We start from the raw sequence: 21,779 nt of genomic DNA, 5'->3' as shown, positions 1-21,779 counted from the left end.
GGTTCTGGGAGCCCAACGAGGACGGCCCCACTCCCGATGCAAGAACCACAACCAGAACTAAACTCAGAGTTTTCCAGGACCAGGACAGCTCGGTCTGGTCACTAATGAACAGTGCCCGGATCCCAAAAGCAAGGGGGTGTCTGCCCCAGGTACCTCTTGAGCGTCTTCAGTCCCAGCCCAGAGCCCGGGACATCTACCCTCTCCCTGCTCTTTCCCTCTCTGCCCCCCTCTTCCCGGGTCCCGCACTTCCACAGTGTCAGTCAAACGGAACGGCCGGCGGGTGCCAGCAGGGGGAGGTCCTACGGCGCGCGCTGGAGAGCAGAGTTAGCAGAGTTTCAGCCGGCGGCCTTGCCAGCACCGCAACGGAGACGGCGGGGCAGCGCTCTCACACAAGACCTCAGCGCCACAGAGTTCTGCCCGAGTAACAACAAAATGAGGCATTTATTTCTCTGGGCATATCTGCAAGGTGGGCAGTTCACTGCACCTGTGCTGAGGGGGAAAATCACACCTCCCCACCTCCCCACCTCCCCACCTCCTCCTCCTCCTCCTCCTCCGGGCTGCAGGCTCGTTCCGGTCACTTGCTCTTCACACTCTGGTGCGCACAGAGCCTAGCCGCTGACACGCACTCACAGGACTGCGCTGATGGAAATTCTTCAGTGGCAAAGATAAGTACTTCTGCCTTTCGCCGTGGTCCTCTTCCCACTCTTCCGGAGTCTTCCTTCGACTACCTTTCTCTCTGCCCTGCCTTCTGATCCTGAAGTCCCTCACTTCTTTTCCCTTCTTTTCATCTCTCTCTCTCTCTCACTGAGCCTCTCTCTCTCTCTCTCTCTCTCCTTCAGTTCATTGTCTTCCCTAATTCACTCAGTCCTTTCAAGCTCTCCCTCAAAAGGATTATCTACCTGTCTCTTCGTGCTTGCCCTCCCCCTGCCCCTAGATCCTGTCTTTATTTCTGTTTCTAATATTTTTTTAAAAATCTGTTCATTTATAAAGGCCGTCAGGATCTGAGTGGAGTGATGATGCTTTGGGACCAGCAAACGACGCTGGAATCATGCTGTCATGGATACCCCCCACCCCCACCCCCCCCACCCCACCCCCAGCATCATTCTCTGCTTCATCAGCTGCAAATTGAGCCTAATGACCACACCAGGAAATGCGATTCTAATTACATTGACATGCGCCCGACGCTCCCATTCCACTCCTGAGGTTTTTGTGCTTCTAGTCAATTCAAGTTCAAAAAATAAGTTAGCATAATCACTTTAAGTAGATTACCGCCAAACAGTGCAAGAATCTCCCTTTGTCGGCGCAGGAAACCGCTCTACATCCTGACCGCCGGGGACCAAATCTCTGTGCACGCACACTGTGGCCCGGACATCACAGTCAGCGCTTTGCGAAGTTAACCCAGCGCCTCTTTTGAAAAAAAAAAGCAGAGCTTTACGTGTTTTTTGGCCCCGTCAAGAGAAACAAATTCCGGTCGTGTTGCATTTACAGTGCATCACACTGCAATAAACGTGTTCCCAGCTACCCCCAACTGCCCCTCCCCCTTCCCACAGTCACCGAACGACCCCTTGCTGTACAGGCTGATATGTTCGATAGGCATAGGCCTATATATTACAGTGTTATTTACTAAAGAACTAGGAAGCAGCCAGGCGTGCAGTTCATTGGTTTTGAAAAGGGGGGGGGGGGGGAGTCCTGTCCTGCACCCCTATTACACACACAGCTCACTCTCTAACCACCCCCCCACCCCCCACCCCCGCCCCATCTCCCAGTAACTGCCACTCATCCCTCCGTCTCTCTTCCTCCCTCTATCTCTGTATCTCATTTCCCCTTAATGCAATGATGACCGCGCTCCTTCTGCAGATGGGTTTTATTTATAGCTGCTGAGTAATAACCAGGTGAACGCTCGTGTGCCCACAAAGCAGAATACACACGTTTGGCTCCGCCCCCATCTTCCCTCGCGGGGTCCCTGCTGGTCCCTCTAATGCACCTGCTGGACACGGGACAGGGCCGACCATACGCACTGCGGGGATGGGCTGAGAGGAGCTCTCGGCCCCTTACAGGTTTAGTTCCAGAGAGAGAGAGAGAGAGAGAGAGAGAGAGAGGACATCGATGTCCAGCTTTAGGATTTGGCTTCTCCTCTCTCCTCAGGTTCTTCATAACTGTGGTTTGCCACTGAAGATAAACATGATTTTTTCCCCACTGAATACCCCCCACCATACACAAACACATGCAAAAACGCACATACACATGAACAAGCGTGTGTGCACACACACACACATAAACACACATACACACAAGCGCGTACACACGTATGCACACACGCACAATGCCAAATTGTTTTCTCCAATTCACCTCAAACTTTAAGAAATCTCTTGAGTAACCAACTAAATCACCATATCTTAAGATAACAAAGTGCTTAGACAACAAAACATGAAAGCTATTGTAATGTACTCCAAGCATGCATTAGGCAATCCTTATAAGCGTACAGAAATAAATAAGAAATTAGGTTCAATTTCCTTAAAGTTCCTTTTCAAAACACTAGAGGGCACTGAATGGCCAACAATCCAATACGCCATTATTGCTCTGCTCACAGACTGAGCAGTTTGATTTCAACATATAATTCTTACATACAGCTCATTATCTTTGTTATCGTACATACATTGTGTGCTCGAGGGCATACTTATGGCTTGAATAGGATCGATCAATGCAATCAATATCTCTGACCACCAATGCTCCTGTCCTTATAATTAGAACCAAGCAGTCTAATTAAGTTTCACTCTCCCATAAGCCATCAGAGAGCAAGACCTTGAAAATAAAGACAGAATTAATAGCCTCTTTTGTTCATTCATGTGTGAAATGGATAAACTTATCTCCCTCGATGCACATTAAAAGCATCTTCATACTGGCCTTCGAACAACCGTACATTGCCTATTTACGAGATGGCTGCGAATGGAGGTGTCTCTCATTTAAAAATGTGTGTTCTCGTCTAGCTCCACCTGCCTGCGCTCCTGTGCATCCCTCCAATGACGGCTCAAAGAACCTTGAAAAAGCCGTGCCCCTGACCCCACGTGTCACAGAACATGTCTGTCGTCAAACACACGCGTGTGCCACTGCAGAGACAGGGCCCGGGCAGCGGGTTAAATTGGGTTTCGATTCCTCAAAGTCGGAGTGATCAGCGTAAACAGAGAGGTACGGGAGTCAGCAGAAAAACAGGCTAAAGGTCGCGGCGCAGGCCGCTGCAGAGCGAACGCTGTCATTAACAATTCAGATGAAGTCGGGGGGGGGGGGGGGGGGCGCAGCGAGGGGGAGGGGGGAAGCGTGTGCCATGTGCCGCAGCCGAGAGCACACGCGTGAGACACGGCTCGCGTGCGCATCAGGAGCGCGGTCAATAATTCAAACGAGGCGAGGCGAGGACCTGGAGCCGTTCTCTCTGCTCCACAGCCGCCACACCCCACCCCCCCCCCCGCCCTCCTCCATCCAGGCCCAACGCCCACTGGCCTGTCAGTCTGGAATAAAGACTCTGAGCAGATGTTCCCAAAAAAAGCCTACATTTCCACAATCCCAATTTAAGCTTACAGCATGTACCACGGCCCTTAACTGACAGCTAACCGGCCTGGGACAGTGCGTTCGTGAGTGTTTGTGTCGTGCGGTTTAGGCCCCGCCCCCTACCTGGCCCCTGTGGCGCCGTGCTGGCGATGATCCATTTGACCAGGCAGCACTTCATCAGCGCCTTGCGGGTGAACCTGGGCTTCTGCCACTTCCGGCTCTCCTTCTGCCCCCGCGGGCTCGGCTCCACCCCATTGGCATCGCCGTCCACCGCCTTCCCGTCCTCCTGAGGGGGGGGGGGAGGGGAGGGAGGGAGGGGAGGAGGGAGGGGGAGAGAGAGAGCGGAAGAGAGAGAGAGGAGAGAGAGGAGGAGAGAGAGGAGGAGAGGAGGAGAGAAGAGAGGAGGAGAGAGAGAGGAGGGAGGAGGGGGAGAGAGGAGGGAGAGAGAGAGGAGAGAGAGGAAGGGAGAGAGAGAGAGGAGGAGAGGGAGAGAGAGAGAGAGAAGAGGGAGAGCGAGAGAGAGAGGGAGCGAGGGGGGAGAGAGGGAGAGAGAGATGTAGAAAGAAAGAGGGATAGAATGAGGGAGAGAGAGAGAGGGAGAGAGAAGGAGGGGGAGAGAGGGGAAAGGAGGGAGGGGGGAGAGGGAGATAAATGATTTAATATTTGTTCATACATTTTGAATTACTGCTGAACATTTCGGTAATACAGTAGTTCAAAAACATCCTGCCAGTAAACCATTGCTTTAGATTTGAATTTGAAAGACAGCCAGAGAAAAAGAAAGGAAAAGAGATAGAAAGAGTGGGAAGGGTAAAAAGAGCTCACTGCACACTGGACATGGCGGGGGGAGTTACTACAGACCAGAGAGAAAGGGCGGTAAATGTGCCAAATGGACAGATGGATGAGAGGGAGAGGGAGATGGTCCCTGCTGGCCAAAGGGAGCAGGAGGTTACTAAAGACTGCAACGAGCACAGGGTGGGGAGTCAGTCCTGGGTCTGGTTCACGGCACTGCCGGGAAGAAACACATCTTCAGACGAGCTCAGGACACTACAGAGATCAGCACAACTCCAGAACAGAGAGGCCATATTTCAGAGCAGTGAGAGACACCATACTCAGGAGCACAGAGAGAAACCATACTCACGATTGGATAAACCATACTAGAGACTGAGGAGAGGAATCGTACTCCAGACCAGAGAGAGAAACCATGCTAATTCACCTTAACAAAAACATACATTTTTACTTAAAGTAGCAATGGCTCTTCCTATCATACCACTAATTAGTGTATTATAAACAGTCAGTTCTTCTAAAAACACTGAGGGCCTTTGAAATATTTCATACGTCAATCAGTATTCAAATGGGGTGTGGCTACACATTTGTTCCTGTGGTTCTGTTGTCTTTTCACCCCGTCCGCTCTTTCCTTTCACTGGACACGCCCGTGTTCTACCTTTCCTTGTTCCTGTCATTACCATGTAACTCTGTGGTGTCTTGCCTTATTTAGCAGGTTACATCATGCTGGCTAGGGATATTGAAATCTGCCCAGTAACCCTGGTCTGGACGCCATCCAGAAGGCTGGCTCCTTGCATGAGCTCAGGCTGGGCAGGAGTGCAGCAGGACACAGTTAATACTACTGCAAGCGCGAAAGGATAATAGAGCTGGATGTCCAAGCAGTGCAGCGATTCATTCATTAACTAGCAAAGCCAAGCAGCCTGGACAAGCACTGAAGCCTCGGTGTGTTTACAGTGTAGGTCCCTGGAGAGCAGTGTTGGAACATCAGCGTCTGTGCTGCCATATCAGACAGGGCTACTGTGGACTACAGACCATTTGTTGAACGTGTGTGTGTGTGTGTGTGTGTGCGTGCGTGTGTGTGTGGTGTGTGTGTACATGTGCATGTGTGTGTGTGCATGTGTGTGTGTGCGTGCCCATGTGCTCAAATGTGTGTGTGCGTGTGCATGGATGAGTGTGTAAGAGTGCATGCGTACAGACATGTGTTGGTATGTGTGCATGTGTGCGTGCATGCATGGGTGTGTGCATGTGTGCTTGTGCGTGTGTGCCTGCATGAGTGCATGCATGAATGTGTGGTATGTGTGATGTGCGTGTGCATGGTGTGTGTGCATATGTGTGTGATGTTGGGGTGTGCACATACATGTTGTGTGTGTGCATACCTGAATGCGTGTGCATGTGCATATGGACCTTTCATACAGGGACTCAATAATGCAACCCCTATAAAAAAAAGCATGAATAAAGAATCAAACTGGGTGGAGGATGGGCAGCATCAGAAGAGAGGCCCCATGACATCACAGGCAGGAATCCTGTTTCTACGCTCCAGCTTTTGCACAGCCTAAAATAAACTACTTTAGGAAAAAAATTGAACCTCCCCCGAATGATGTTGAATTATTAACAGGAGACTCTGAGTAATAGCAACGAGAAACTCCAATTATGTGTAATCGTTCCCCCGACTGTGTAGTATAAGGGTTTCACAGAGGAATGCACGAGACATATCCCTTACCAGGGGTTCAATGCACATAATCCCATATGTTACCAGACCCCCCCCGCCTGCAGTCCCACACGGAAGGACCCCAAAAAGAGATGTAAAGGAGACGGCAGGAGAGTGGGGGTCCTGTCCATCACCATTGTTGAATGTCTGAAGGCTCGGCACAAGAACAGTGGACAGCCGAGCCCCATCCTCACTCCGAACAGAAAAGGTGCGCATCGGAGCAGTTACCCAATACAGGTGTGAGACAATTAGCCGCACCGTTCAGACACAAAGGGGCGCGGGCTCGGTTTCACCGCCAACGGACTTCAGCGTAAACCGGGCCACGGGAGACCACCGGCAACGGACAGTCGGAAAAATGGCCCGGGGGAGGGCGGGGGGGGTGTTAAATGTACCCCCCCTTTAATCCGAAGGTGGTGTTACGGAACTCGGGTGTTCCAAGCGGCCGTTTGAATGGAGAAAAGGGATGAGGGAGGGAGACGTGCGGGTGACCCCAATTTCACCGCCATCGCTAATCGCACGGCCTGCATCCTGACAGGACGCCGTATTCATGGGGGGTTTCATTTCAGCTCGTCGTTTCGGTGTAATGGACGGAATGGGGTAGCTGTGTTTGTGAATCACACAAGAGAGAGGAAGGTGGGGGCTGGGCAGGGAGGGGGGGGGGGCAGGGGATGTGTGGAGGGGGTAGTGGGGTACAGTGCATGGGGTGAAATGGAAAATGAATTTCTACACCCCCTTGGAACTCTGACCGCACACGCCAGCCCTCCGGTTTATAAATAGAAAGGAAACCTTTCTTTTTTTTTTTTAGAAGGAAAAGGAAGGGGTTGGTTCTTAGCGAAACGGGAGGCTGTTATCATAATGAATCCAGGAAAGTTGATTTGACAGAGCAAAGGGACAGAGCGGAGGGGAGCGGAGGGGAAGAAGAGGGAGCGGGAGATATGAAGATTATATAAAACCACTTTACCCAGCAGAAATTTGCATAACTATTTCTGTACATTCTACAGGATGTGTGTGTGTGTGTGAGAGAGAGAGAGAGAGAGAGAGAGAGAGACAGAACCTTACATAATGAGCACATGAGAAAGCTGGGTATAAATCTACAAGTCCTTTAATCAAAAGATCATTTTTTTTTAAAACCAGATTAGAGAAATCAAATAAAGGGAGCGATGAAAACTGAAAATATTTCTTTGAAAAAAAAGGCCAAAGAAGGCTCAACCTTTTGTGTCGGAGAAGAATAGAGGGAGTGGATTATAAACGATGGCTTTCATATTGCGGGCGGTTCGTACATTATGGAGCACAGTACACCACAGGGAGCGATTCGGATGATATCCTAAATTCTTTCCATATGCAAATGTTATTCAAATTGCTGATTGTCATGCCATAATTTATTGCCCCTGTGCCCGCTCTCCTCCTCGCCTCGATCTGTCGCTTCAGCCACATCGCCTGTGCCTAGCGTCTCCAACGTGATTGGATTAGACCCCTGACTGTGCTACATTATTAATAGGGGCCGGTGCAGCCAAGGCGCAAAGTAACTGGTAAGTAAAATCTAGGATGTGGTGTGGACTCCAATTAATCCTCATCCAACATGCATGACTTAAACAGACACACACACACACACAAACACACACCCATACATACAAATGCACACACATACACAAACACACATGCACAAACAACCACACACTCATACACAAACACACAGAAACATTCATGTACACCTGCACACATACACACACAAACGCACACAAGCACGCCAACACACTCGCACACACAAACGCAAACGTACACACATGCACGCGCACGCAAACACACACACACACGCACACACTCACAGATACGCACAGACAGACAGGTGTGCAGCTAATGGAGTCGTCAGAGTTGTCAGAATATATCCAGGGCACCAGGCTCGCGTCTGACAGATGATTGGCTGCTCGCTGGCCATATCTGAGTCTCCCAGATCCATTTGAGCAGGTATGACTTGTTTACCCGAGACAAAGCACAACTTCCTCACTGCAAATTCTCTGCTCATGCCTTCGAGCCCGGCGGAGTGTAAAGCGATGGTAAATCTCGCCGGTGGTCTCTGGTCAGGGGGGTCCCAGAGCACACTTAGAAAGCATCAGACAGCTTTGTTCTCTTACGGGCGTGCGACTCTCTCACGGGTCTGCGTTTTCTGAGCCGTCTGGTCCTGGTGTGAGGTGAATCAGATTAATGAACAGACTGTGTTCAGCGGAAAAATAAACCACACACACACAAGTCAGACCAGAGAGCAGTAAACGGTGACTTATCTTGCAGTATAAGCGGGTTGCTCTGTTTAACAAAAGAGGCAGAACAGGCCAATACATTTTTAAACACCAAAGGACACATTGAACAGGGGCTCCAGAGCATATCGCTATCAACAGAGATTTCTTTTATGTTGTATGGACTCTCTCGTGAACTGCCAAAAATTTTGGAAATCTGAGCCTCAGTGGTTTGTCTGTGTGTGCCTCTTTCCTTGCTTGTGTGTGTGTTTGTGTCTGTGCGTGTGTATTTTTTCATGTGTGTTTGCGTGTACCTGCACACATCTAAGAAAATGCATGACCATATGCACATCTGTGTGTGTGTGTGTGTTTTTGTATGTATGTATCTGTGCGTGTATGCGTGTGCTTGTGTGTATGCATGTGTGTATGTGTGTATGTATATGCATGTGAGTGTGCCGTATGTATATGTGCGTGTATGTAGATGTGTATGTGTGTGTATGTATGTGTGTGAGTATATACGTATGTGTATGTGCATGTATGTATGTGTGTGTGTGTGTGTGTGTATGTATATGCATGTGAGTATATACGTATGTGTATGTGCATGTATGTATGTGTGTGAGTATATACGTATGTGTATGTGCATGTATGTGTGTGTGTGTGTGTGTGTGCGTGTATGTGTGTGTCTGTGGGTACGCGTGCATGTCAGAGTTGTCTCCAGCATGCGGCCCGACAGCCTGCGGCCTGCGGCGGTGTCTTTGCCTGATTCTCTGACCTCAGCCTGGGAGCCGGCACGCCAGCTCTCTTCCTGAAGGGGCTCCGAAAAGCCCCCCTAACAACGGGTTAACCCCGCGCTTCTGTTCCTCTGTGCGGCTGCTACGTCGCCCCGAGCAGCTCCTCAGAAGCCTGTTTTGACAACAGACTCAACCACAAGGGAATTTTTTTAAAAAAAAGGGCTTAGTGCTACAGGGGTATGTAGCTGTATGCTGAATAATCAATTATTCAACATTGCTCATTACGCATGTATTTATAGTGCCTTCCTCCAGCCTCCGACACACATGAACGTCAGATGCCCTCATTATTTCCCTTCTCCATGAGAGAAGAGGACAGTTTATATCCACTTTGTCTATCGTTATTTACCCTAATCGGTTGTTTTTTTTTCCTCTGTGGAAGGAGGGCCGGTTTGAGCCAGAGATATTGGATATTGATAAAGCGCTCACTAAAAAAAGGCAGGAAGATGGAAACCGGGCCTCTCGCGTCACAGACGGGCGCCTCCATTAATTAATCACGCGTGATTAAGATCCCTCACCGGGAGCGGGCCCTCCATCGTACGTAGAGCCCCCGCCTCGCCGCGCTACGGAGCAACGCGGGCGATATTTTTAGCCCTGTGCCCCCCCCCCCCCCGCTCTCCGTCCCACTCTCGCTCTCTCTCTCTCTCGCTAATCCGAGCTCGCGTTTTGGACAGTTTCCAGTCTGTCTGTCTGCAAAAAAAAAAGGAAAACACAAAAAACAGAAATCCCCACCATATCGGCGCAGGATGCATCTGCCCAAACCTCGCGCTCCGCCACTCGCCCTCCCCATTCCCTCCCCACCTGACTCCGCCCCCACGCACTGCTTAGCTCTGACAGGCTTAAGCCGAGGCACCAGGCAGACGCTCGGCCCCAAAGCGCGCGCCGCAAAAGAGGCTACAGGAGGAAACCGAGCGACAACAACAAAACAAAAGGCGCACATCCCACTTCCTTCCTTGCCTCTTTTGTGTCTCACTTTCTTTTCTTGTTTTTGCTTCCCTTTCCGTCTTTCCTCCCACTTGCACCTGTTCTTTTGCGACCCTCCATTTATATCCATCCATTTCCCCCCCCCCAGCTTTTTCCTGCTCCACCCTTCTGTCAGTCCTCTTACTCCCAGGTCCTCTCCACCTCTCCCTCCCGCTGGAGATCTCTGCCAATCTGTCACATCATCCCCCCCCCCCCACCCCCACAGGTCCACAGGTCCACAGCCTAATGCAACATGAATGCCTGTTTGATACAGACTCAGATGAATACAAGGGCCACTGAGGAGCTCCTATCCTTACGTAGCAATCTTTAGTTCTCTGTATCAGTCATCCCCGACAGCAAGAATTGGGACGGGTGGGAAACAATCGCTCAGTTCAAAACGCATCAAATCTTAAAGCGGCGGCTCTTTCATCAAGAGACAGGCGCTCTCAGAGAAGGCACGGTGCGACCTGCTTTCCAGCCTCCCAACTGACAAGATGTCCAAATCAAAAGACCAATGACAAACAGTCTGCAGGTGCGTCCAATCAGGAGGATGCGTCGAGCCTGATTTCGCACAAAGCTTAAAAGTCGGAGAAAGAAAAGGTGTGGAAAAATGCACAGAATGACAGACGGAGCTCAGAGACGGACAAAAAAAAAAACAAGGTCTGCGGTACTGGCAGCGAAAAATATGCAGTGAGTGGAACGCACAAACAAGCTAACAAACTTCACTTTGGGGATTTATTAAACAAGCTGCTGAAAACGTTTTACCGGCACAACTGTTTTACTTGATCATCCCCTCCTAGTTGTTTTTTAGCTTTAATTTAAAATCAGGTCTGTTGACAGTGTAATTGTGCTTTGGCAACATCCCTGCTGCAGTGAAATGAATGGAGTCTAATTGAGCAGCAGTGAGATTCAGTGCTTTGTTCGCAGGACAACAGCGCGCGCTGTAATTATATTCAGGCACCACGCTCGTCTTGGCTTGGAGCCAGGCGTTCGCACCTCTAAGGAACATCACGGACTACGGTTTCAAATAAAGCGCATCTGACATATTTAAGTGTACCAAAGACAGCCAGAACCGGAGGGAGAGGAAAGAAAATGCGGGAGAAGAGCAGAGGGATCAGCACCTGTGTGCGTATACACACACACACCACACACAGACAAGCACACACATATGTGCACTGAAGACACACATGCATGCTACACACACATACATGTGCACTCAAACACACACACACACACAGGCAATATAGACACAACAATTGCACACAAACACAGACAGACAGACACGCACACACATGAACACCACACACACACACACACACACACCCTATATGTGTATGCCAGTTAGTATTATGACTCAATTAACAAGCAAATCACATACACATATCCTTGCACATACTTTATTAGACTGTTTGTACCACCAAATATGGTTCATTTGCACTTGCCCTGGCCAATTACATTATAGCACATCAAATAAGGGCAGTAACCAACCTGGTCTCCCCTGGAGTATTCCCTCCCCCAGTAAGCCTCCCCTACTTATTTTTGCACCGTTATCACTGTACCAGAATCTGAGTTATTACTAATGAGAAAGTACAGTTGACTATTCCACCTGACAAAGTGGCGTCTTTTATTAATATATCAACTGACAGACAACAGAGGCCATCCCACCCTCTCTCCCCCTGCACCAAAACAAAATCAATGTGTTTCTCCAAATAATTGGACTGTCCAAGACACATCCCAGTGTGCTATAAACATTCAATAATAAGGTATTATTTATTGCGGTTTAAAGCCTTCAGGGATGCTTCTGAGAGGATCTTGAATCTTTCACAAGGCCACAACAAAAGTTTCAAAATTTAACCATTCCTGCACTATTCTATTCCTTCAATAAGCAGTTTTATGAATTGATACTTTGTATGCATCCTACATATGTTGTCCAGCAAGTAACTAATTATAATGAAAATAATAATATCAGTACAGTTCGGTCCCACATTTCAAAAGAAAAATTATAAAAGCAAATAGTTCAGGTGAAGTATCATTAATATTGTATTAAACAAACGAACCAACACCAGAAGGATCCCACAGGCTTAAATCTGGCAGTTAAAGATGAAAGCTGGGAAACTGTAACTAATCTGGAGATTACGACAAAGATCAGATTACTATAATTACTGTACAAGCTGGTGCATTTCAGGATACTTGCAAAAAAACAAGTTTTTTTCCCCAGAAGTAGGTCCAGGTTGCCTCATTATTTTTCTGATGGTATGGTTACAAGCTTAAAGGATGTTAATTAAATATAACTTCAGTTATGTACTTTAAAGATCTCAAAGTTCTCCTTTAAAACCAAAACCAGTTACCCATGAATCCATACATCTCCCAAAATCCCTGAACTCCCAGCTTTGATTGACATGTACCAAATGCCCTCCCTCTATCTCTCTCAGGTACACTATACTGTACTTAAATCTACCAGATGAACAAAATATTGTGTGGAAGCATGCCTAAATCACGTTCCCATAAATAATAGAACAAACTCAAAACCTCTTATCTGGACCACCGGCGCAGTAAAAAACCGGCATGTCTAAACTACCAGAAATACAAAAGAAACACAGAGTGACATGGACGCTACGCGGGAGACCCAAGACACAGGCGGAAACAGAGACCAGCCTTCTTCTTCAATCAAACAAATCGTCAAAACTACAAAATAACCTATCGCAATATTACCTCTCCAATTCCCCTAAAACAAAGAAAGGAGTGCAATGATAACTCATACAGCAAGGGGGAGAGACTGCACCGCTGACTGCCTGGTGGGAGAGAGAGGCTGGCCTACACAGCCTCCATCTAACATCAAAGCATCAAATAATTTAAGAACATGAATAAATAAATAAAAACATGTGCATAAATAAGTAATACATCCTCAACTTACTAATGAAACATCACCACTTCAATATTAAGCCTTGTTGGTGGTGATCGTTTTAAATATTAATGTACATTTCATTATTCCCATGCTCATTTCAACATTCCATCTTGAAATTAGTTTGACAGAAAGAGGGAGGCCAAGAAAGAATCTGATATTTCTGTTACTACCATGAGTTATGCCAGCATTAAAAAACAGTCAATTAAATATATTATTATCATTATTATTATTATTATTATTATTATTATATTCATCCATACATTCATTATATAACTTGCTTATTCCTGATTTGGGGTTGGGGTCATAAGGGGGTGGTGGGTGGGCTGGAGCCTGTCCCAGCATGCATTGCGTGAGAGGCAGGAATACATCCTGGAAAGGTCGCCAATCCATCGAAGGGCTATTATTTCGCTGCTATTAAATAATAATAATTATATAATACTGAAATAATCTAAATATCTATTATTATCAGCATCATAGCTATGTGACGTGCGATTACTATAGCTGTTCGTTGTTTTCATAATTATTGAGTGAATTATATTTGCATAATTATTTACTATTGAAGACACTGCATTTCAATCCATGCAAAACCCCTAATTGAAAGATAACTGAGAAAGCAAGACCAAGACATTAAAAAAACTGCACTCTACTGCATACATCAGAACGGCCACGCTAACAACCAGGAGCGATTCAGTGATTAGTGCCTAGTGCCGCCCCGTGTTTGTGTGCACGACTCCTGCTCCTGCTGTCCCTCATCTCCGCGAGGAGACCCGCGTTCCTCTCGGCGCATCCGCGTGTGGGCAGGAAACTGGTCCGTGTGTATGTACACGCCCGCGTGCGTGTGCGCGTTCTGCGTTGGCATCTTTGTGTAAACACACTTCCGTGCATACGGCGGAGGTGCGGCAAGGACTACTGAGATGCAAAGCTCGCCCTGTGAGTAATGTATTCCTGCACACGCGTGCTGATGAACGTGCGCTAGCATGTGGATAACTTCGCATCTGCCAGTGTTTATATTGATGAACACGTCCCCCTTGGGGTGGGAATGTAACACTCCGGGGAGACACTCACTCGAGCGTCGTAATAAATAAATTTTAAAAAGCCGAGTTTCAATTATGCGGTCCGCTCTTCTCCCAGCAGTCAGGACACTGCACAGACTTAATGGGTCCAGTGGGAGAGTTTACAGTCATGGACATGGTTAGCAGAGAAACTCGGGCCATCCTTGACCCGCGCTCTCCGTACTGATCATGCAATAGAGAGGAACAGCAAGTACCTGCCTCCGAAGGACACTAATAATATGTTATTGTACAGTGAAATGTTCAGTGCCAAATCAAATCTTACAGAGTATCTATGGACGCTGGACTCTGAGACCCTACTGGACTCATATGGACTGTTGGAGTTGAATTAACACCGGGCATTTTACCGTGCGGAATGTCTCAAACCTTGTTCAACAAATTCATTAATTGATTTAGATGTTCAGAGCCAAGGCACAGTTTACGTATTTTTGCAGACACAACTTACCAACATTACACATTTATTCGGCTGAAATGTTACTGATTTTAGGTAAGGTATCTTGCTTGTGCCTATAGAAGCCTTGTCCAGCACCTTAGAGCCCAGCATCTTAAGTGCTAGAACAAGCAATAAAAACTTTATTTAAATATAACAACAGCATTATGGCAGCAGAGGCAAGGGAAAGCTCTTAGTGATTTCCTTCACGTCTGATGTGTGATGATTAGATCAGACTCCATTCGATGTTTCTTCCCTTATCACCCAGTAGATGAGGTTACACATAGCCCTGGACACGCCAAATTATTCATGAGTGGCCGTCTGTCTCCCCCAAGACCTATTACTGACCCGATGGCCGTTTGTATGAATGAGTGGCACATAGTCTATGGTTGTTTTCCATGTAATGTCTGCTGGCCCAAGCCGAGTTTGTGTGTGCAACCCAAGCAGCCGTATGGATCTTCTATATAAGATTAATAATACTGCATAACTTATTTTCCAAAGGTCCACCTTTAACTCAAAAATGGCAAAGAGGGGATTTATTTTGCATGACATTACATTACAGTGGATCAGAGTGACTGAAAATGTGAGGGAACACGAGTTCATTGTCATGTGCTGTATTTTAATGCATCGACGACATTGTGTCATGTCTTGTGCCGCACCAAATGTATGCTGAGTGAAAATATAGCTAGCGAGAGAGAGAGAGAATTAGCAAGTGCGTGAGCGAGAGCATCTTCATATTAAACTTTCTTAATAAACCTAGAACATCTGCATTCTTCCACTCCATATCTTCTGCAAGCCTATTTAAAGTGCATTCCTGTTAAATTTAACAATGCACTTTCAGAGTTTTCTGCTGTCTTGGCATAAAGCATCTATTGTGTGTCAGAGGCCAGTTTTCTTGGGCTTCTTTCTCAGAATAACTTGTTTAAACATGTTTGTATTCGCCGGACCAAATTAATATTTGTTCCGCGCGTCACTCAGGTTGAGATTGCCCGGTAAATGGATGAAATGCAATAATATGATTACATCCAAACAATGCATAAATTCTCACTTGCATGGAAAACTTGTTGGATTCACAGGAAACTAATGTGAAATGCACCAGAAAATGGGCATTAGTAAAAAGTCTCTGTAGCAAAATTATCAGGGTAAATTCAACTTTCTGTAGTTTTCTACAGTTTACACAGAAAACGTACCTTTTATCCAATGTAACAGACTGAATTGTGTGATGGAATGAAGCTTATGGGAAAGTGTCTCCAAATATGTTTAAAACTTCAGTTACTGGCACAAACAGTTGTAGGTGTGGAGTATCACAGAGCCAACTTAGATGAAGTAATCTGAAATGACAAAATACTATTAAGCAGATAATGTACAGTACGGCCTGTTTCAAATTTGTGGAAACTGAATACGAGAATGTTCGCGCTTTTAGGTTCACAAGTAAGACCGCTGGCCATGTTTACGCAGATGCCCGTGTCTTCAGGCAACTTTCTGCGAAGTATCCGGAAGTAGGCTCCGCTGTAGCATCTTATTGAATGTCCATATCCGCACTTATGTCTTGTTTTACCAAATCACTGGTGGGTTTAAATTCAATTTGCTGTTATTGTATCGATGACCAAGCACATCTACGTTTCACCGCACTAATACATTTTCTTCCACACTACTTCCTTGAAAGTGATAATTTGGTTATCAAACCACAGCTAAAGTGCAGCCTGCCGATGCGAAGAGTGTAGACTGTCACGTAAATGTTTTTACTTACATTAAATTAACGGATTCTGGATTGTTCACCAAATTGCCTCTCCGATAATATTTTTTATTAATTTTTTTAAAACAATTCCCCAAACTGTTTAGGACGAGAACGCTGACACGTAAGCCTTTTCATAACTAATGAGCGAGTCTGCACCTATTTTGGATTTTTCTGAATAAATTTTGACAACCATTACATAGACTATACTGGTTATTTTAACTTGAATGTATCATCTCAGAAAAATACAGAATCGAATAGGCTACAAGTGTCCCTTCGAATTTACCAAGTTTTAAACCAGAACATTATGACAGGGTCCCCTTGACTTGAATCGAAGCAAATCGACAACTGACTGGTCTGCAAGGTAGGGCTACACTTTCCATCACACAACACGCGACCTAGGGTGACCTGACCCTGGCTACAGTCTCTGGAAGAGCCTACCTGACTAAACACAAGCATTGTTGCGTTAAGAATAAAATAATTACACTTATTAATGTTGCTTATATTTACAAAATAAATAAATTAACATGTGGAGTGCAGTTCCATGTTATGTTGGGGGAAATGTTATGTTCGGATGGACACTAAGAGAATCAAAACTTTAATCACATCAAGGCAACAGATTAGACTGATAGTATAAGATATAATCACGTATGCACAAACATAGCTCGCGGGTGACCTGCACATGCAGCAGGAAAGCGTGCGCTCCTGTTTCAGGCGACAGTGCCGCTACTGTACCATTATATAACTCAGCTCATCACATCTCTGACCCGGGAATATTTTATGAGAGAAATGCATGCACCCTTAACAGAATAAGGCTGCTAGACGGCGCTACCAGTGATGTTTACCAATTAAACCCTTTGTTATATTAACTTTCTTACATCAACTGAGTTGTTTAACATTGTGGACAGCGCCGATCTTGTTTAATAAAACTTGAATTTTACGCGCACCAGTACACTAAAAGGAAATTCCAAGCGCCAACAACCGATTCGAACTCAAATTACCTGCATGATGTCCAAAATGATGCTGCTTTGATGGATGTATAGGCTACGTCTTTTTCGGATTTCTTCGCCTTGTAGATGCTACTCTTCTGTCGACAGCTGAGACCTGATGAAATGCCCCTGCTTTTTCTTCACCTCGCAAGTACTAGCGCGCGCGCGAGAGAGAGAGAGAGAGAGAGAGAGAGAGAGAGAGAGAGAGAGAGAGAGAGAGAGAGAGAGAGAGAGAGAGAGAGAGAGAGAGAGAGAGAGAGTTTCTCGTGTTCCTTGATCATCATCATTGCATCGCTTTCGCCTTGTATGAGCGACAATGAATTAGGAGTCTGTTCGAATGCGACTCACAAGGCTTCACAGGTTCATTGGCTACATTCTCCGTGAAATCAGCTGTTGCCAATTTTATACGCATCGATTACGATAAAACTGAAATGTAACGCTCACGAAATTTATTTTTATAAAGTCACAATGTTAGACATGTATATACATTTGAGTATTTTACACATATAGCAGCCAATTCTGGTATTTGTTCTCTATTTTACGGAAAACCATTTACTTTGGAGCAAGCCATTAAAGTCCGCCAAAATGAGGAATGAAAGCCTGTGGGGAAAGACCTACGAAATAATGCTACCGATGTAATTAAAAAAACCTGCTGGAAATTCCTCAGCGCACTGCGGACTCGAATCAATTTGGGCGACCTTGGGTGATAGCGGGGAGTCACAGGGTGAGAGAGGGAGACGAAGAGGGGAGAGCACGGCGGAATAATAATCGAGGAAATGCTCCCATGTTCATTCAGAACCAGTTGCATAATAAATGGTTTAGCATCGCAAATAGCCCAAGAGTGACTATATGAGCAAAAGGGCCAGAAGCGCAAGAGCACGCCTACCAAACTGCATCTATAGAACCATTACTGTGCCACTTACGATCGCAGGACCGTGAACAACACGCTGTGCGTTAACTGTACATTTTAACCCCACAGTTAAAGTGGTGAGCACTATCATTAAGCTTGCGTTCGTCGGCCAGTGTGGCACCACGACTGGTGAACGGCACACCCTCGAGATGCCAACTTCAGTGGTCCAGGACAAAGACATTTTTTTCTGCATCAGTAAAGCGTATGTTAAATACAGGGCTCTTCTCTCTCTCCCCCCCCCAACCCTAACCCTAACCCCCCCCCCCCCAGCAGCAGGTTTGACCGAACGTAACCATCTGAGGGTTGGTTACATTCAGTACAAATTCAAGCGGATAAAGGTAGAAAAGGTTGAGAAACTGCACAGAATACAAATACATAATATATTTATTGGTAACAGTGAGAGAAAAACACGTTCTTTCTTCTTTGTACTGTTCATAAGTGGTGGAAATAGAATGCATCATTCACAAAAACGGCATCATTACGTTAAACCAAGAGAATGAAACTGATGCAATGTCTAGCCTGCAGATCAGCAGATGAAGAGCTACTTGAAGGTAACGTCGAGTGGACCAGTCCAGTAAAACTCTATCTTACAAAGAGTGGTCAGCCATCTTAGTCAGGGTAGCCAGCCATGACAGAGAAATGCATGATTGGTAAGGAGGGGAGGATTTCACCTGGCCGGGATGACAATGTCTCACCACGCACCAGTGACCCTTGCTGGTTGTGCAGCACTCAAACCGTCTGCCTCAAAGACTCAAACCAGTGTGAGCCCAACGCATTGACCGCAGTGTGCAAAGAAACGGTGAAGACATCTTGAGCTTTGGAGGCAAGCACCTTCTTGACTGCGCACAAATCAACAACAATGGAGATTGAGATGAACGCTGCAGCATGAGCTCTGTTGGACATTACAAACTGGGAGAAAAGAACTTCAGCACATGTTTTTTTTCAGAAGTATTTGAGCATGAACTGACAGATCACAATCACAGTCTCCTCAAACCATTTCAAAACATGTGAGGAATCTGCATGCCAGCAACAGACACGAAAAGCAATCAGAGTATGATCTGTTTAATGGTGGCCTGCAGAACAGCATGATAAGTTAATGACCTACTATGAAGATAAGCAAGGGGCCAAAGACTGACCCTTGTGGTACAGGTACTATGAAGATAAGCAAGGGGCCAAAGACTGACCCTTGTGGTACAGAAATGGGAGGGAAGGGATTGAACCTCTTAAAGATATCTTGTTTGAGAGGTCTTACAGGAATATGGGCAATAATGGGCATTTTAGTCTGAGCCTTGCAGTTTGGAATTAAGCCATTACCCTGTGTCTAGAATTTGATGCAGTTCACCCATTATTTTATTGCCGATGACTAGTCCAGATATGATCATGAGCTGAAAGAGAGGTAGAGAATGTCAACATTATCGCCCTCTCTAACCACTGCACATACTGTTATGTTTAAATGAAGATGCTTACCAGCTTTAATTCTTATTAGTAGACCACAGTTGATAATCAGTGGGCTCAGTGCTTGCTCAAACAGGTGTGAAAATAACAGCCAATCTGCAACATAAAATTCTAAGTTCACCACACATAGCCTGAAAAATGATTATTCAAGATGGAAATGAATTGCTGTCTAGATTAACAGCTCACTACAGATTGAAGCTAAATATAAAAATAAAGAACAACTTCGGAACAAAAACAGCACAGAGCATTGAGTCAAAGGGTGGTCTATTTTTTCTGCTTCTAAAATTAGCCAGATTGTTCTCCATAGAAACAGGAGACATTTCTCAACTCTCAAACTCTTTCTGTAAAGTATTTGTATCGATTCTCAGTGTGTTTGAACAGAATGGTGGAATGTTTTTCTGAACATACGTTGAAGTCCAGTGACCTGTATTGTCTCCTTGTATGCCTGAAAGAAGGTTATAACCCTCCAACACGGTACTGTATACTTTTAGTGCAGACTGAGATCAGAATTTCAATGAAATGACGGCAAATTCACAATAGCAATTTGTCCTTGCTAAACCATGTCTGATTAAATGTGAAGGATTGATTATATGGGCCACTGTATTATTATTATTGTCTAAAGTTAATTTGGGACATAATTTTATTATGTGTTTAATCAGCATTATCTTTTACAATGCAGAATCAGTTCCACAAAGACCAGCAAGTACTTGCTCTTTAATCAAACTCTCATGCTCATGGTGTCTGATTCAATCTCCTAACATCGAGGAAATGGGAGCTGTGAACTTAATGGTAATTGGGTCCAAGGACAGGTGTGGACACAGCGCAGAACTCATGTCGTGACAGATGTGGATACTGGGTGCAGCTGGGTGAGATAGCAAGCGGGGGAAGGCTAATCTGTCCGTCTTTCCACCCAGTTGAGCCAGAGCTTAGACCAGCGCGGTCTGTATTTTACCTCAGCGCATGAACGAATATGACTGAGTCTCTCCATCACATAGCGCACTGGGGACCCATTTGCTGACTCCTTCGTAAACAAACACGGAAAACCAGTCAGAGATTTTTTCGGTTATGTATGCAGACGTTCATCAGAAGCCCTTTCTCTCTCCGCCAGAGCTTGAAGTTCTGCTGGCTAACCGATCTCATGGAAATGTTTAATTAATGGCGCAAATGAAACTGGGAGATAACTAGGGATTCAAATCTACCTCCGATGAGAAATTCCGGTGGATTTAATGAGCGTTAAGTAAAACGAAGAAATACATTCAGAACCCTATATTAATGGAAATTCATTTAATGTTCCCTCGGGTCCAGTAGTTGGTTAGGTGGTGGAGTGAAGCACATACAGTCATCCATGCAATCCAGTTAGGGTGCTCTACCCTCAGAATAGTCTTCGCTTATGTATCCGTTTTAATTGGCTTTCTGTTTGCTGCTGGTTCTAAGCTGAATTGCCCCGCAAGGGATCGGCGAAGTACAGGCAGTTCTCTTCTTCTGAATGTTTATTTTTGCTTTTCCGTTGCAATTCATACGGAAGCATAAAAATCAAACAGTCGTTCTTTTCCACCGTTCACTTCGCATTCAAAAAGGCCCAGCTTTAGTTTGACTATGTTAGCAACATCCGAACTCAGCTTTTAAAGCATATAAGCTCTGGTAAGGCTCATTATTTTGTCTGTATGTGCAGTTTATACAACTTTGCCACCTGGGAATGCTCTGATAAAACCACAGTGGTTAAAGGGAGTGTCTTAGATGACATTGTTTGCCCTCCTTCTAGGCCTTGATCAGATCTGGAGCATCTGGGGGGGGGGGGGATCAAGACTGTGTATTAGCTATCAGTGTGAGGGAGGACTGCGCCTGCTCACCCTTGAGACTTCTTCTGTTTTTATTCTCTGAAAGCAGCTTTCCCAACCATTCTCCCAAACCCACACTGAAGACTTTTTATTTTCCCCCAAAGGGCTTTGGGACTTACTGAGCGAACTGCTTTATTTTACAGACGCTCACTGTTTTACATGCATGACTTCCGCTTTTCTTTCATTTCTATTAGTTTATCTTTGTGTGATTTTTACATTTTTAAAAACCAATAACTCTAGGCCCCTTTTATAGCTTCTGCACCCATTAAAATCCCTTCTTTGTGTTGCACAGCCTAAGGAGCTATATTGAAATACATTGATTTGTTGATTTATTGATTTACTCCCTGACCTGCGCAACCATTAACATTCAATTCTTAACAGCAGTTTAAAAACCTCTGTTTTTAGAGAAAACGGAAACCTCTGTTCAAAGG

General features: G+C 45.8%; 1 protein-coding gene across 2 annotated transcripts in view; it reads right to left on the bottom strand.

The window, feature by feature from the left end:
* The window catches only part of LOC135264894 (calsenilin-like), a 44,413-nt gene extending 24,805 nt beyond the window's left edge, over positions 1-19,608 (bottom strand). The window contains exons 1-4 of one of the 2 annotated variants that reach the window (XM_064353887.1): positions 19,523-19,608; positions 19,370-19,440; positions 17,158-17,299; positions 3,667-3,829 (exon numbers count right to left, since the gene is read on the bottom strand). In XM_064353887.1, the coding sequence (XP_064209957.1) occupies positions 3,667-3,829; positions 17,158-17,163 (169 nt within the window). In that variant the 5' untranslated portion in view covers positions 17,164-17,299; positions 19,370-19,440; positions 19,523-19,608. The remainder of the gene's footprint in view (positions 1-3,666; positions 3,830-17,157; positions 17,300-19,369; positions 19,441-19,522) is intronic. The other variant, XM_064353889.1, reaches the window with a different exon arrangement.
* Between the last annotated feature and the right edge of the window lie 2,171 nt (positions 19,609-21,779).

Source organism: Anguilla rostrata, chromosome 10 (assembly GCF_018555375.3).
Source record: "Anguilla rostrata isolate EN2019 chromosome 10, ASM1855537v3, whole genome shotgun sequence".
In the NCBI taxonomy this organism is placed as follows: domain Eukaryota; kingdom Metazoa; phylum Chordata; class Actinopteri; order Anguilliformes; family Anguillidae; genus Anguilla; species Anguilla rostrata.
Note: the sequence above shows the minus strand (reverse complement) of the source record. Positions and strands in the feature narration are given on the sequence as shown.